The sequence below is a fragment of the Sphaeroforma arctica genome (genome assembly GCF_001186125.1).
Source record: "Sphaeroforma arctica JP610 unplaced genomic scaffold supercont1.121, whole genome shotgun sequence".
NCBI classification, from domain to species: Eukaryota; class Ichthyosporea; order Ichthyophonida; genus Sphaeroforma; species Sphaeroforma arctica.
In genome coordinates, this window is record NW_014040437.1 from 3225 (window position 1) to 16287 (window position 13063).

Below are 13063 nucleotides of genomic sequence, written 5' to 3' on the forward strand. Positions count from 1 at the left end.
ATACCAGCGATGCTTAACCTGAACCTGCCTACATACTCACACAGGATATGATTGACTTCTATGAACCCGGGCTCATGTATGCTATCCCTCGACTGGGCCTTCTGTGGGGTCTGCGTGTGCAGCCCGATGCTCTTGCCGTACCAGACACAGTCACCAGCGATGTTCTCTTTTACTTCCACACAGCTTTTGAGCAAGTCAAGGCTCTTAAGACGGAGCTTATGGAACTGCAGGATGTATGTGTCTGTGTCTATGTCTATGTCTGTGTCTGTGTCTGTGTCTGTGTCCGCGCCTGCGTCTTCGTCTGCATGTGTGTGACTGTTTGTATCTATACGTTGTATATTGTAAGTATATTTTTGGGCTTGAAGTTCCCACTGTGTTACGTTTGCCTCTCCTTCGTAAAATCACGGGATACGGGTTAGTCTGCGTTCTGTTGGACCGTACTATCGTCTCAACTAATGTCTGGGGCGCGTGTTTCCTATTTGATGCCAGTGTCCATTTTTCCTGTTCTATATGAATATTTGATATCATTGTCTGTGCTTGGGCGACTGTGCGGCTTCCCAGTCTAATTTGGCTGATTGACACCTCATGCTTTTACAGGGGGAAATGGAACAACTAGAGAAATACATATGTGCCTTCCTGCATGAGGAAGATCAGCCTCCGCCATGGCTACGTAGGTATGTATAAAACACCGGACGACGCAAGCTGCCGGTGGCTAGATATAACGTCACGCAAAATCGCATATTTCTAGGTGTGGTAGTCTACTACCAACACCGATCCAATATCTTGGACACCGCTCGGTCATCTGAATACACACATGTTTATACAGTTAGATTTGTGTGTGCCTGTGTTGTATGCGTACAGTGGAGCGAGTTCGTGTATAGCAATGTCTGGCACGTCTATAGCAACTTCAATACTTATTGCACACACATGGAGTTGCATGATATTCTCACTACGTGTTACACGGCTGTACTCTATTCGCGACATCAGATAAGTGGTTGAATAGGTAGTCTGATGTCTATTGGTTTGCCCTGAACACTCCACTCCCATATCCCTGCCTATTTTCGCTAATATATTGAGGTGAAGACGTACCTACATACACGGTAACAAGGTTATACTCAGACTTATGTTCAAGATAAATTATCACAAGGGTACCGTCAGTTGCTTAGTCGATCGTACATTGGTGCCAGCTGCTATCCACGATTTATCTAATTACTAGAGGGGACACTATCATATATGATGGACTTTACTGGGTAAGGGTGCTGTAGGGCTCCCAATCAACAATAGGTTCTCTATACTCCAGCACACTCTTTGGGTTAGGGCTTACCGGGCTTACCCCCTGTCTTTTATTCCTAGCCAAATATCATCCATTTTACAATTATGAAAAGAAACCTACTTTACAATATGTATTTTCGCCCGCCACTTAAAAAAGAAAAAGGTCAGCAAACCAAGATTATTTTAGTGCCTCGGGGGCAGGCTGTGCACTGATCTCGAAGACTCGGGCAACCCCCGGATGAATATATAACCCCCACGCGTACTTGCACCCTCTGCCCACCTATCATATGCTTATCTCTCCTCAAATATAAATATGCTACGCTCCCCTGCCTTATGTTACCTTCTATTTTACCTTACACTCCCGTGCCTTCTTTTGACTAGAGGCTGCCTTTTTTCTCGTAAACCACTATAGAAGTATACAGGACTCTACACTGAGTACCATTACCTATAGTACCTAATGGGTACTTCCCACTACCACTAGCCACCCTCACCTCCCATGCGGTCTACTTACCCACACTCAATTTGTTTCTCACTATAATAGTAGGGCGTAGCTGATAGCCCCAATGCACTGCCGTCTTCGATTATAATCAAGAACCCAAATCCCTAAGACAACCTTACTTAACTCTGCAAGGCGAGAGTCTGCTATTCATATTTCCAAGACGCTCCGTTTAATGTGGACCACATACATCTGCGCTATCTATCCTCACTGACAATACTTCTTAACCTCCCCACACTGACAATACTTCTTAACCTCCACACACTGACAATAATTCTTAACTTCTTAACCTCTACACACTGACAAAACTTCTTAACCTCCGCACACCACACAGCATTTCGCGCCAGGCGTCCGAGGTAGACTCGCCCAAAGGCATCATCAGCCGCATGCCGTCTCTGAGTTTAGTCTCCATTGGATCTGAGACTGTCGTGGGTGAGTCCCCTGCAGGCTGTTTATCGTTGTGCCACTCGCATAACGTGATTCCTTTGTGTAAACTGGGACTGTGCTGTCTGCCTAAGTGGACTTTTGGTGTGTTGTGTTTCATGTTCTGCTCGAGTACTATTGTGCTGGTTATCAGCGACCTTGCTCTATCTTATGTGGTCATGTATGCGCCAAAGGTTGGCTGGTCTTAGAATAGCATGTATGCCGCAGCACTATACTTTGAAATATACTCATATGCATGTATATACAACTATATATATATATATATATATATATATATGTGTGTATGTGTATGTGTATGTGTATGTGTATATGTGCGTGTATAGAATGTGTATATCTATATACGTATATGTATTTGTATACTTCTATATATGTATATTTGTAACTGTATGTGTTGAGTTGTTTCCATCTCGGTTCACCACGTTTAGCCCACTTGGAGGCGGTAGGCGTGGTGGATGCTCGCCTGGCTGTTATTGCACCCGTATGCGCGAGCCGCTAGCATAAAGGCGTGCAATTACTTTGTATTCCACAAGTGTGGACGTGTCTCGCCTCCTGTTAGTTTCAGGACACAGCGCACGCACGGCTCTTTTCCTCATAATAATATGTATCTAGTCATCGCCATTGCATCAGAGTGCAACAACTGGGCATTCGTATCAGTTTTGTATCTCCATCATTTCAATTCGGTTGCTCGAATCATCACACAGTAGCACATTCAAGGTCCCTCGAGTATTCCATTGAACATTCCACTTTGTACCCCCTATACATAGCGGCGACAGCTGCAGGTCCGGAGAGTAGCAACAACGATACGCACACACGCGTTCATCCACACGCGAATCAGGCACCTACACACACGAATGAGATCTCAAATGCCGATGGGAGTGCAACGAATGCTGTACCGGATCAGACAGGTTCAGCGGATGCTGGCGAGAGCGAGACGAATGGCAGTAACTATGGCAACGCAGCATATCAAGAAAACGGGCTACCATTAGTGGAACCCGCCGAGCCGATAGTGACGCTGTCTGCTGCGGTGTTTGGGCTGATCTCGCGGCAGGGAGCGGGCGACAGTAGAAGTGGTACTGGACAATTAACAGGAAATATGCCTTTCGCACATCACACTGAACAGTCCGAGTCGCGGTTGCAGGGTACGGTACCCGTGAGTAGCACGCACGCACTGTGGAGCGTGGACGCAGACACACAGAGCATACCGCCGCATACACACACGCCCGCGTGGAATATGAGTCCCAACCCCAACGCACGTGGCGAAGGTACCGAACCGACCGGTGAGTTGCTGGAGGAGGAGGGCCAGGTGGGCTCCTTCAAGGAGCAGTATGAGCATGTGCTGAGGTCCGGGAGTATACCCCACGCACGTGACGAGGTGATGCATGTCCACGTGCGCACCCAGCGAGCGGTAGGTAGGAAGAATCCCGGAATTAAAACCGGGAGCGGGAGCGGAGATGAGAGTGAGAATGGGGGTGGGATGGATCTGCAACGGTCGGCCAGTGAAGGCTGCAGTGAGAAGAGTGGCATCAGCAGAAGTAGCTCAGAGGTGAATGCCAGCAGCAGCAGAAGTCTAGACAAGATAGATAGCGAACGAGAGGGTGCGTGGGGCAATAATAGCGAGCGGGAAGGGGCGGTGAAAGGGTGCCAGGTGAAGGGCATGAGTGAACACGAGAAGACAGAGAAAGGTGTAGTGCATACGCAGAGAGAGGATGAGCGTGTATCGAGTGAACATGATATTGAGGGCTTTGTGGTGCGTGGTACTGAGCCAGGTGATGAGATGTCTGGCGATGAGAGGGTGGCCGTGTCGTCGCACGTGACCATAGATACGACTGCAAGCGGAAGGACAGGCGCAGAAGCTGATAGAGATACAAATACGGATACAAAAACGGCCACGACTGACACCGAGACGAACACGATTATGAACGCAGCTATAGTAGACCTACATGCACACGCGAGTGTGACTATTCGTACCACCACAGACATAGATACAAACGACACACAGATAGACACATCAAAGAGCGTATGCTCCAGTACAAACGCACCCACCGAAATGACAGAGGATCATGTAGATAACCTCGGGGTGTACAGGCGTGGTAGTTTGGGCAAAGGGAAACACGACGTGCACAGACCGAGTGGGACTGCGATTAGAGTTGGCATGCACGCACACACACAGGTTTTGTCACCCGCGTTTGAGCACAACCACGTCAACAGCAGAGATATAGACAGAGCCGCAGATACAGTGGACGGAGAAGAGCTCCGGAGTGGAAATGCGGGAGATGTTCGGGACGATAGCCAAGTATATCGAGACATGTCACCTGTCGAAGTAGCCAAACTTGGCACGGACGAGAGAAATGTAGGCGGGGCGGGAATGTCACAAAAACACATGGAGAAAGGGGTCAGCGACGCACGCTACCAGCGTCTGTTTCTACAAATAGCCCAGATAGCGGATCATTTACAGAGTGGTGAATATGCTAAGGATGTGCGAACAGTCTTGAAGACAGTGTTTGCAATGCACATGAGCGAAGACTCGGACGATGAGAGTGATGACGTGGCTGAAGGTACACCAGAGCCGGGGTTTTCAAGCAGCCAATTAAAGCAGGGAGAATCAGGGGCGGAGGAGGCGGACTTCCCGGAGACAAATATATATCGGGACCTGAAATCGGAATCTGGTATGAATAGAACAGGCCTGACTAAGCGTCCAGTGGTGGCCACGGAAGATATTGAAGCGAATGTCTATGGAGGTATTGGTGTGGATGAGCCCGGCCGTTCGCAAAACACAAGACTATCACACGCCAACCCGGCTTGCGTACACTCTGCTGGAGATCATGATATGCCTGTGTCTGAAGCTTGCCTGATGGACACGGGACACAGAAGTCCGGAAAGCGCACGTGGACGTGAAAATACCGAACATTCCCGAAGAGGGGGAAATGACTGTGATAAGGAATACAGTGGCGTTTCACCACCGGGTATTGCAGGGGTGTGTGAGACGTTGGGTCCCGCTTTAGCGCTATCGGCCGAGATAACGGGACTAGGTGGTCGGTCGCCGGAGCTCCAACCGCCACAATTGCACCGAGGAGAGTCGCACAGCAGTGCGAACGGAGAAGTCCAAGACACCAGTATACGTAGCTCGGGCAGGTATACAAATAGAAATATGGACGATAATGGGAGTGGGAGCGAGCAGGGATCGACAGGGACTAAACATGCTCGAGCTCAAAAGATACGGTCCGTTTCCACCAGGGGTTTAGCGCATTTGGAGTCTTCGCCTAGCATGAATGCCAGAGGATCGTGCAGTGCCGCGAATAACAGCCACAACATGAGCAATATGAACACCATGTGCGGTCCTACACAGGGTCTCAACGCGCTTTTGCCGGGAGGGGCAAATACACCCATGCGTACCATGTATCTCCGGCCCGAGTGGGCGAACGATGAGGACGTGAATGAGTGTGCACGGTGCGAAGAGACCTTTAATTGGACACGCAGGCGACACCACTGCCGGAGTTGTGGGGGAATATTCTGTGCTAGTTGTGCGAGTAATTATGTGACCATCGACAGACTGGCGTATACAAGGCCAGTGAGAGTGTGTGGAGACTGTTATATCTGTGTGCGCTCACTTGTTTTAGCACAAAACAACCAGAATGCCTCACCGTAGTACAATATTATGGCATTCTTCGCAGGCACTCTGGTAAATTTCGATATTGGGGAACAAAAGTAAATATATAACATTAGCCCAAGCGTAAGGCTTGAAATAGGAATACCTATGTTGGTCATATAGTTGAAGCTTGGAGTTGATTAAAACTCCCTTTGGAAATAGGTAGGGTATATATCGAAGATATCCGATTTGTAATGATAGCGAGCGGGCCTGTCCTGTATGAAGAACCCTTCGTGAAATCATAAATCTCGGTGGGTCTATCATCGATGATTTGCACGCACAACGTGCAACAATATGCTTGTATAAGAATGTGTGTGTATCAACAGCAGCGCGGTACTCGGAAAAACTACGATTTAAACTTTTGAATTACAAAATATGACCTGCCCGAACAGAGAAGAATATGTTCTGTTTGTCACCTGGATATGTTTTTCAATGTACGCCAGTATGTCCTGTGTACTTTAAAAAAAACGTTACTGAGACACATCAAAGATTTCTGACTCAGAACGAAGGGCCAAAACAATCGCGGCAGGGTGGAATGTTGTTGGTGGTGGTGAACTAGTGACATCGTCAGTTTCCCACGCGTCTACGACGCCCTTGCCTTTAACTCTCCAGTCGCGCTCTGCTATTAGAGAGAGTAGTAGGGCCCAGGGCCCCTGAGGCCTGATGTCTTCACGTTTGGTTTTTTAAAAACAAAACAACCAAAAAACAAAATACAGATTTTTAGTCAGAAATCTCAAATCTCGAATCTCAAATCTCAAATCTCAAATCCGGCCTGTTTGTTTTTGTATTGTTTTTAAATACACCCCAATGACCCCCATCCATCGATTTTTAAAAAGAACCAAACCTAATTGGCACCGCCGGGCGCCAACTGTCGATATGTTCACTAAAAACCCTAAAACAAACCACAAGAAAAAACATCTAATGAAGGCTATGGAAAAAGAAGCAAAGAGAAACATTAAAAGTTAATACTATTGTTTTAATAAAATAATAGTAAAAATTACAGTTTCGGAGTTGAGATTCGAGATTTCTGACTATATTTAAACACTTTTCTGTTTGTTTGTTTTATACAGAAACAAATGTTAAAATTTGTTTTTGACATTTTTATTAATATTTTTCCAAAATAAAGTAGTTATTTGTATATTTTTAGCTGAAAAAATACCCCCAGTTTTTTTAAAACAAACATGAAAAAAAAGGTACACCCTCGCAACTTGTCCCTGACCGCCACAGCAAAAAAAAGAACATCCAACAAGTAGGCATCTATAGGTGCCTTCTGATTGGCCAAGGGGTTTTGGGGTACTTTCATCGTATTTTTACTGTTCTGAGCGTCATAGAATCCAAACAATTCGTTTCGAAATTAATTCATTTGTTTTTGTCGACTCGGGCTTAATAGGGTAGAATCTGTCTTAGCTATCCGAGTCCTATTTGCTTGTACTAACTTATCAAATTCGCGTTGCATACGTTGCAATTCTTGTCGTAGCTCCAACCTTTCACATTCCCTGCCTCTGAGAGTTGGTGTGAGTATTCCAATACATCTTCAACCCACTTAGTTGCTTCTCCTAGTGAGCTATCTCGTAATTCTTGCAGTCTCTCCGTGTCGGATATCCCTTCCTGATCATTGTACTGTGATGCAAACGTGTAACTCTCCACTTGTTCACTTTCACTATCAATATCACCAAGAGATACAGCTTGTTCAGTATTTTTGCTTGCACGTATTTCATCAAACTCATCTACATCCTTGGGTGTGCGATATATAATTTAAATGAGTTCTTTGTGGAACAATGCATTTGATGCAGTAGCTGAGATAATATCATTGTCCCACTCCACATCCATCCAAGCCTGTACAAATTCATTCCATCTCTCCTGAGGACTAGATGATTCTCCTGCAGCACTATCCACACCATCAATATCCATAACATCAGTTGCAGAATCTGTGTCCAAGATTTTTGTGTGCACTGGCATCTTCTCTACCATTTCAGTTAGATCACAAACATCTGTCGATTTATTTATAATATCCTTCAATCACTCCTCGCCCGCTTGTGAAGCAGAAAACAACTTGTATGAAAATATTGACCAATCATATTGCTTAAGTGGACATCTATCAAAGTAGACAACTAAAAAGTTGACAGGTTGCGAGGGCTGACTGAGTTGTTCTCATGCCTGTTGGTACAGTGAAGTTTGATACAATAAATAACCTCAGCACACCGAAATTCTATACACCGTCTAGAAATCTGGTCCAGTGTATCTCTACTCGAAATTTTAAGAATAGTGCAAACCTGCCCGGTAGTTAAAAAAAAACAATATTTACACGGACTATTTTTTTAACTTCACAAAATGAGCGTCCGAAGAACTTTTTATCCACTTTCCTTTATGTTTTTTCAAAAATCAAACAAACAAAAAAAAGAGGAGAAGAATAGAAGTAAATAAATAAATATTTAAATAGTCCTTCGGACGTTAGTTCGATCCCACATATTTTGATATTTTTAAAAAACAATTCTTCTCTTTCTATGTAGAGGGTGATGATGTTAGAGGGTCATGATATTTTAAATTTATTTATATACCAATTTTAGAAAACTAAATACAGTCATACCTCTTTATATGTCCAGTTCCCACAGTTGGCAAATATTTGGACATATAAAGAGGTAAGACAAGTCTGGGTCAGTTTCATACCATCAGGTTCGGGGTCCAACCTATGGGAGTATGGGTCACACCAGGAGGAATTCTAGGCACAATCATTAAATACTCCTTCCCTTTCGTGACGATCAAGCCCGGATTTACACTAAAACCAGCTTCTCTAACCTTACTGACCCACTCAATCAAACGCTTCTCGAGCTCGTGATGTGTTCCTCTCCTTTCTCGATATTTCTTTTTTGCATGTACCTCATAAGACTGACTGAGTATCTTCTCTCCGAACTCCATGAACCTTCTTATCCTCTACGATAGTTGTCTTTCCATGATAGGTCTAAGCTGTATTCCGCTTTCTAGATTGTACGCACGATGACACATTTATCTTTGTTTGTTACATTGATTCTTTTTGTTGTATTGGAGCTCACCTTTGATAATACAGTCGGTTTATATGTTTTCTTCTTCTTACCAACAGTGAGCTTATCTATTATCAAACTAGATACTCCTTTCATACCAGCCGATATATCCTGCTTGGGCGTCGACTGTGGTTTGAATCCGCCTGGTTCACTCGTTGTAGGTGCGTTTTGTGCCAATTCGTCTGGCTCTGTCCGTCTGTTATTAGTGAAATCAGACTCCCACATGTCATTCGGTGGCTGGCATTTATCTGTAGACAGGCAGTAACCAATTGAATTTGAGCTATACCCCTCACCAAGATGCGCGCCACAAAAGGCATATATACCTCGATCGCAACCAGCATATTTGTGTACACCACCCACTGGGTGCGTTGTAGTGCATCCTTTCGCACAACGGCGTTCACTACTAGAAGTGTCTCCCATCAGGATCTATTGTAGTACGTATTCTAGTGTATGTATTATAGATAAAGCTACCGTCAAGCTGAGGTGAAAGGTGAAATATTCACACATGGAAACCTCCAAGAGCGGTTGGCCAAAATAGAAATTGGACATATAAAGAGGTAGACACCCTAAAGAGGTGGACATATAAAGAGGTATGACTGTACATCATTTTTAAAATTGGTACTTTTTTAAAAAACAAAAACAAAATATAAAATACAACTATGTACCAAAATCAAGCAAAAATTCCTGGCAAATATTGGTTTTTTAAAAAGACTACTACTCCCATGTAGAGAATCTACATAGACTCTGAGACTACTCTAGAGAGTAAAGACTCTCACATTCTCTCTCTCCAGTCTCTACTGTAGCAGTCTACTCTAGCTAGAGCTAACATTAGTTCTCTCCCTCTCTCTACTACTAGTAGCTAGTACTAGTAGAGACTCTAAAGACTATTATAGTAAGTGACTAGGTGGTGAGTTGGTGGCTGGTGACTGGTGACGGACCTCTATATTATCGTATATTTTTAAAAACAAATAGATAAATAAAAAAGGAGCTGTCAAGTATCAGAAATGACAATGTATTTGTAATTTGTTTTTTTAAATAAATAAAAAATTGTATGTACTGTACTTTGTTTTAAAAAATATATATATAATGTAGGGCAAAGTTGGGGGTGTCCAAATAGAAAAAAAAGTTATTTTTGGTTTTGTGCGAGTCTTGAGTTTTGACTCTTTTTAGTTTAAAGTATTTAATAGAGAGCGACAGAAGACATAAGTATGAGGCCACGTGGCACGTGCCCACGTCCAGTCACCGGTCAACTTCACCACTGTCACCAGACCAGTCACCAGTCACCAGTCACCAGTCACCAGTCACCAGGCTGGGCTGAATTCTGGAACTTTGGAAGCCGAAACTCGAAAGTCCAGTTCTTTTTTTGGGATTGTTTTTATTATTTAAATAGCCACCCTCTCTATAATCTCTCTAGTAGTAGCGAATAGTATATATTTTTTGAGGTTTACATACGAAGCATTTCTCTATTTTGGAGCAAGGACTGGGAGGACAAGGAATGTTATTTTTAACTTCAGGTCTCCTCTCTCGTGGGCTCCTCAAGTCTTCCGGGCTCCTGCGGGCCCAGGGCCCAGGCTGTTCTACCTCCCTTTTCAGTTTTCTGAGTTTCCCGAATCCTTCCCTGTCTCGAGCCAGACTTCATGAATCGTGAGGCCTTTCTACATATATTTAGAGAGAGAGAATGAAAGCGAGAGGTGCTTATGACCATATGTATGTACAACTTAACAAAAATATTTATGAACGTTTTTACACACAAGTTCATACTCTTCTCTCTTGTTGTTGTTGTGTGTAGTAAATACGTTTTCAAGAGAAAATGAATGCAGGAATTTTACAAATAAGTCCGTTTGAATAATATTCACCCTACCGCCCGACGTCGTACGTGGTATGACTGTATTTGTCACTGACTTCACTGTACACCCAAGGCAGAAAAAACATTTATGTTTTTAATTTTTTTTTACAGCTATTAACTTCTTCCCTTCTTTACTATTGTGTTTTTAAAAAAATATTCAATATTGTGCCAATCTTACACCAAAATTTACTCCGGAATTGAGAACTTCGTTCGAAGTCAATAGTGTTTTTTAAATATATGTATATTTGCTAATAGCCTAGTTTTGGTTTGAATACATATTTATATCTGCAACTTCAGGGTTTTTTTTATCACTTTTTTCTCGACCCTAGAGAGAAGAAGAGAACGCTATTTGCTTATAATCATTATGAGAGGATTTTGTGTAGTGGTGGCTTCGCTTTTGATAGCGAACAATCTCGTTGAAGTTAGCGCAACGCCAGGAAGATCAACCATATATGCACCTCATGATATTGCTTCTACAAAGTTGGACCAAATCATCGTGAAGATGGATAAAGGTAAGACTTCCGAAGCGTTCGAGAGTCGATTTAAGGTGAAAAAGACTGCACGAGCAAAACGTATTACAAAAACTACCAAAAAGAAAAGGGTGAAAGTGGTGAAGGATGTAGTAGAATCCGCTGATGGTGACGAAATTGAGGTTGCAGAATATATAGAAGAAGAGGTAGAAGCAGACAGCGTCGAGGATCAAATGGTGTACCATGCGAATACTGGGGAAGAAGATATAATTGCTTTTGCGGGCATCGACGATCTGGATCTGGAAGATATACTGAATGATCCAGACGTCGAATCCGCTGAGTACGTCTGCACATACAGAGTTGGCGCAGCAGCGCCTAGACAAGTGGGAGCAATCAATCTTCCTTGGCATTTGGACAGAATCAACCAGCGTACATCTGATTTGGATGGAGATGCAACAAATGTGAACGCTCAACAGTTAGGAATTAATGTGAAGGTCTTCATTGTCGATACGGGAGTCGATATCACACACCCAGTATTCACAGCTGGAAGTGCTAAACATTGCTACAATGCGTTTGAAATGGATGGTGTAGGTCCTGACGACAGTTACGGCCACGGTACACATGTAGCCAGTCTCGTTTCTGGCGTAGGATATGGTATGGCCACACAGGCGAAGATCAGAAGTGTGAAAGTCCTAGATGCTGAGGGCGGTGGCGACACTCTCACTATCTTGGCCGGACTTAACAAAATCCGCCGTAGAGTCACACGAGACAAATCCGGGGACAGGCACGTTGTTGTCATGAGTCTGACTGGTCCTCCTTCAAATATGATTGATGCAATGATTGTAAAGCTCTTTTTGAACAACGCGTTAGTGGTGGTAGCGGCTGGTAACTACGCACAAGACGCATGTAGCTACACTCCTGCCCGCAATCCCGCTGCGCTCACAGTCGGAGCAATCAATAAGGATGACACCATGACCACCTTTTCCAATTGGGGTAGCTGTATTGACATTATGGCACCGGGCGCTCAGATCACGGCTGCGGTGCCTAACGGGCAGTTCGCAACCTACGACGGTACTTCCATGTCGGCTCCAATCGTTGCAGGTGTAGCTGCGAGTCTATGGAGCCAAGCTCCCAAAATGACAGCCCGCCAAATCAATCGACAACTGGTTATCGGCTCTACATTGGGAGCGTTGATGGGCGGCGGCTTTGACTTTGGTACACCTAATCATTTGATTTTCTCTAACTTGGTGATTCAAAAGGTGACCATGTCCCAGTTCCGAACAGGCGAGCTCACTATGGAGATTTTGAAAGGGTTTGCTGGGTTTGACGGTGTTCCAGATGCATCATCCGAGGGCGAATGGCAGGAGCAGCGCCGCAGGTGGTACGGTAGCTCATACGAGGCGAGTAGGCGCTATTATGGCTCGTTCTTCGTAGAGGATACAGGGGCTGTTCTATCGTACGCTGGCGTAGGAGCCGCCGAAGTGACGCAGGACGGTCGTGCGAATGTCAATGGTATTGTTGTAGAGGGCGATATTGTGGGTGGTGATTTCTCACCAATGGGATCTGCTGGTTACATGTCGATCGATGCCTTCATGAATATGATTGGTATGGCTGGTGCAACACTTTATGATTTTAAAAATGGAATCGTGAACAGTGCTGTCACTGGTGTGAGCGATACTGAGTTCATGGCTTCTCGAAGACGATATCGTGGAAGATGATCGTTAATACGTCATCATGCTATGAGAGAGTTTGATGGCGAAAAATATATTGATGTATATAGTAAAACTTTAGGTGCAGGCAAAGCACTCCGGAATAATAAAGATATTGGCAAGGGTACAGTTGCAACCTGGA

General features: G+C 44.4%; 3 protein-coding genes across 3 annotated transcripts; 2 read left to right on the top strand and 1 right to left on the bottom strand.

The window, feature by feature from the left end:
* Positions 1-597: 597 nt before the first annotated feature.
* SARC_02640 (hypothetical protein) lies at positions 598-6063 on the top strand (the record flags this gene model as incomplete). The annotated part of the gene is made up of 3 exons (XM_014303574.1): positions 598-674; positions 2103-2200; positions 2977-6063. Coding segments are annotated over 3 exons (3057 nt in total), but the record flags the coding sequence as incomplete, so codon positions are not given.
* A 265-nt stretch (positions 6064-6328) lies between these two features.
* SARC_02641 (hypothetical protein) lies at positions 6329-8774 on the bottom strand (the record flags this gene model as incomplete). Its single annotated transcript, XM_014303575.1, has 3 exons — positions 6329-6477; positions 7295-7592; positions 8526-8774. The coding sequence occupies 3 exons, from the start codon at positions 8772-8774 to the stop codon at positions 6329-6331; spliced, it is 696 nt and encodes a 231-aa protein (XP_014159050.1).
* A 2295-nt stretch (positions 8775-11069) lies between these two features.
* Positions 11070-13063, top strand: SARC_02642 (hypothetical protein). The gene has a single exon (XM_014303576.1). It carries the CDS (start codon positions 11107-11109, stop codon positions 12928-12930), a length of 1824 nt encoding a protein of 607 aa, XP_014159051.1. The 5' UTR covers positions 11070-11106; the 3' UTR covers positions 12931-13063.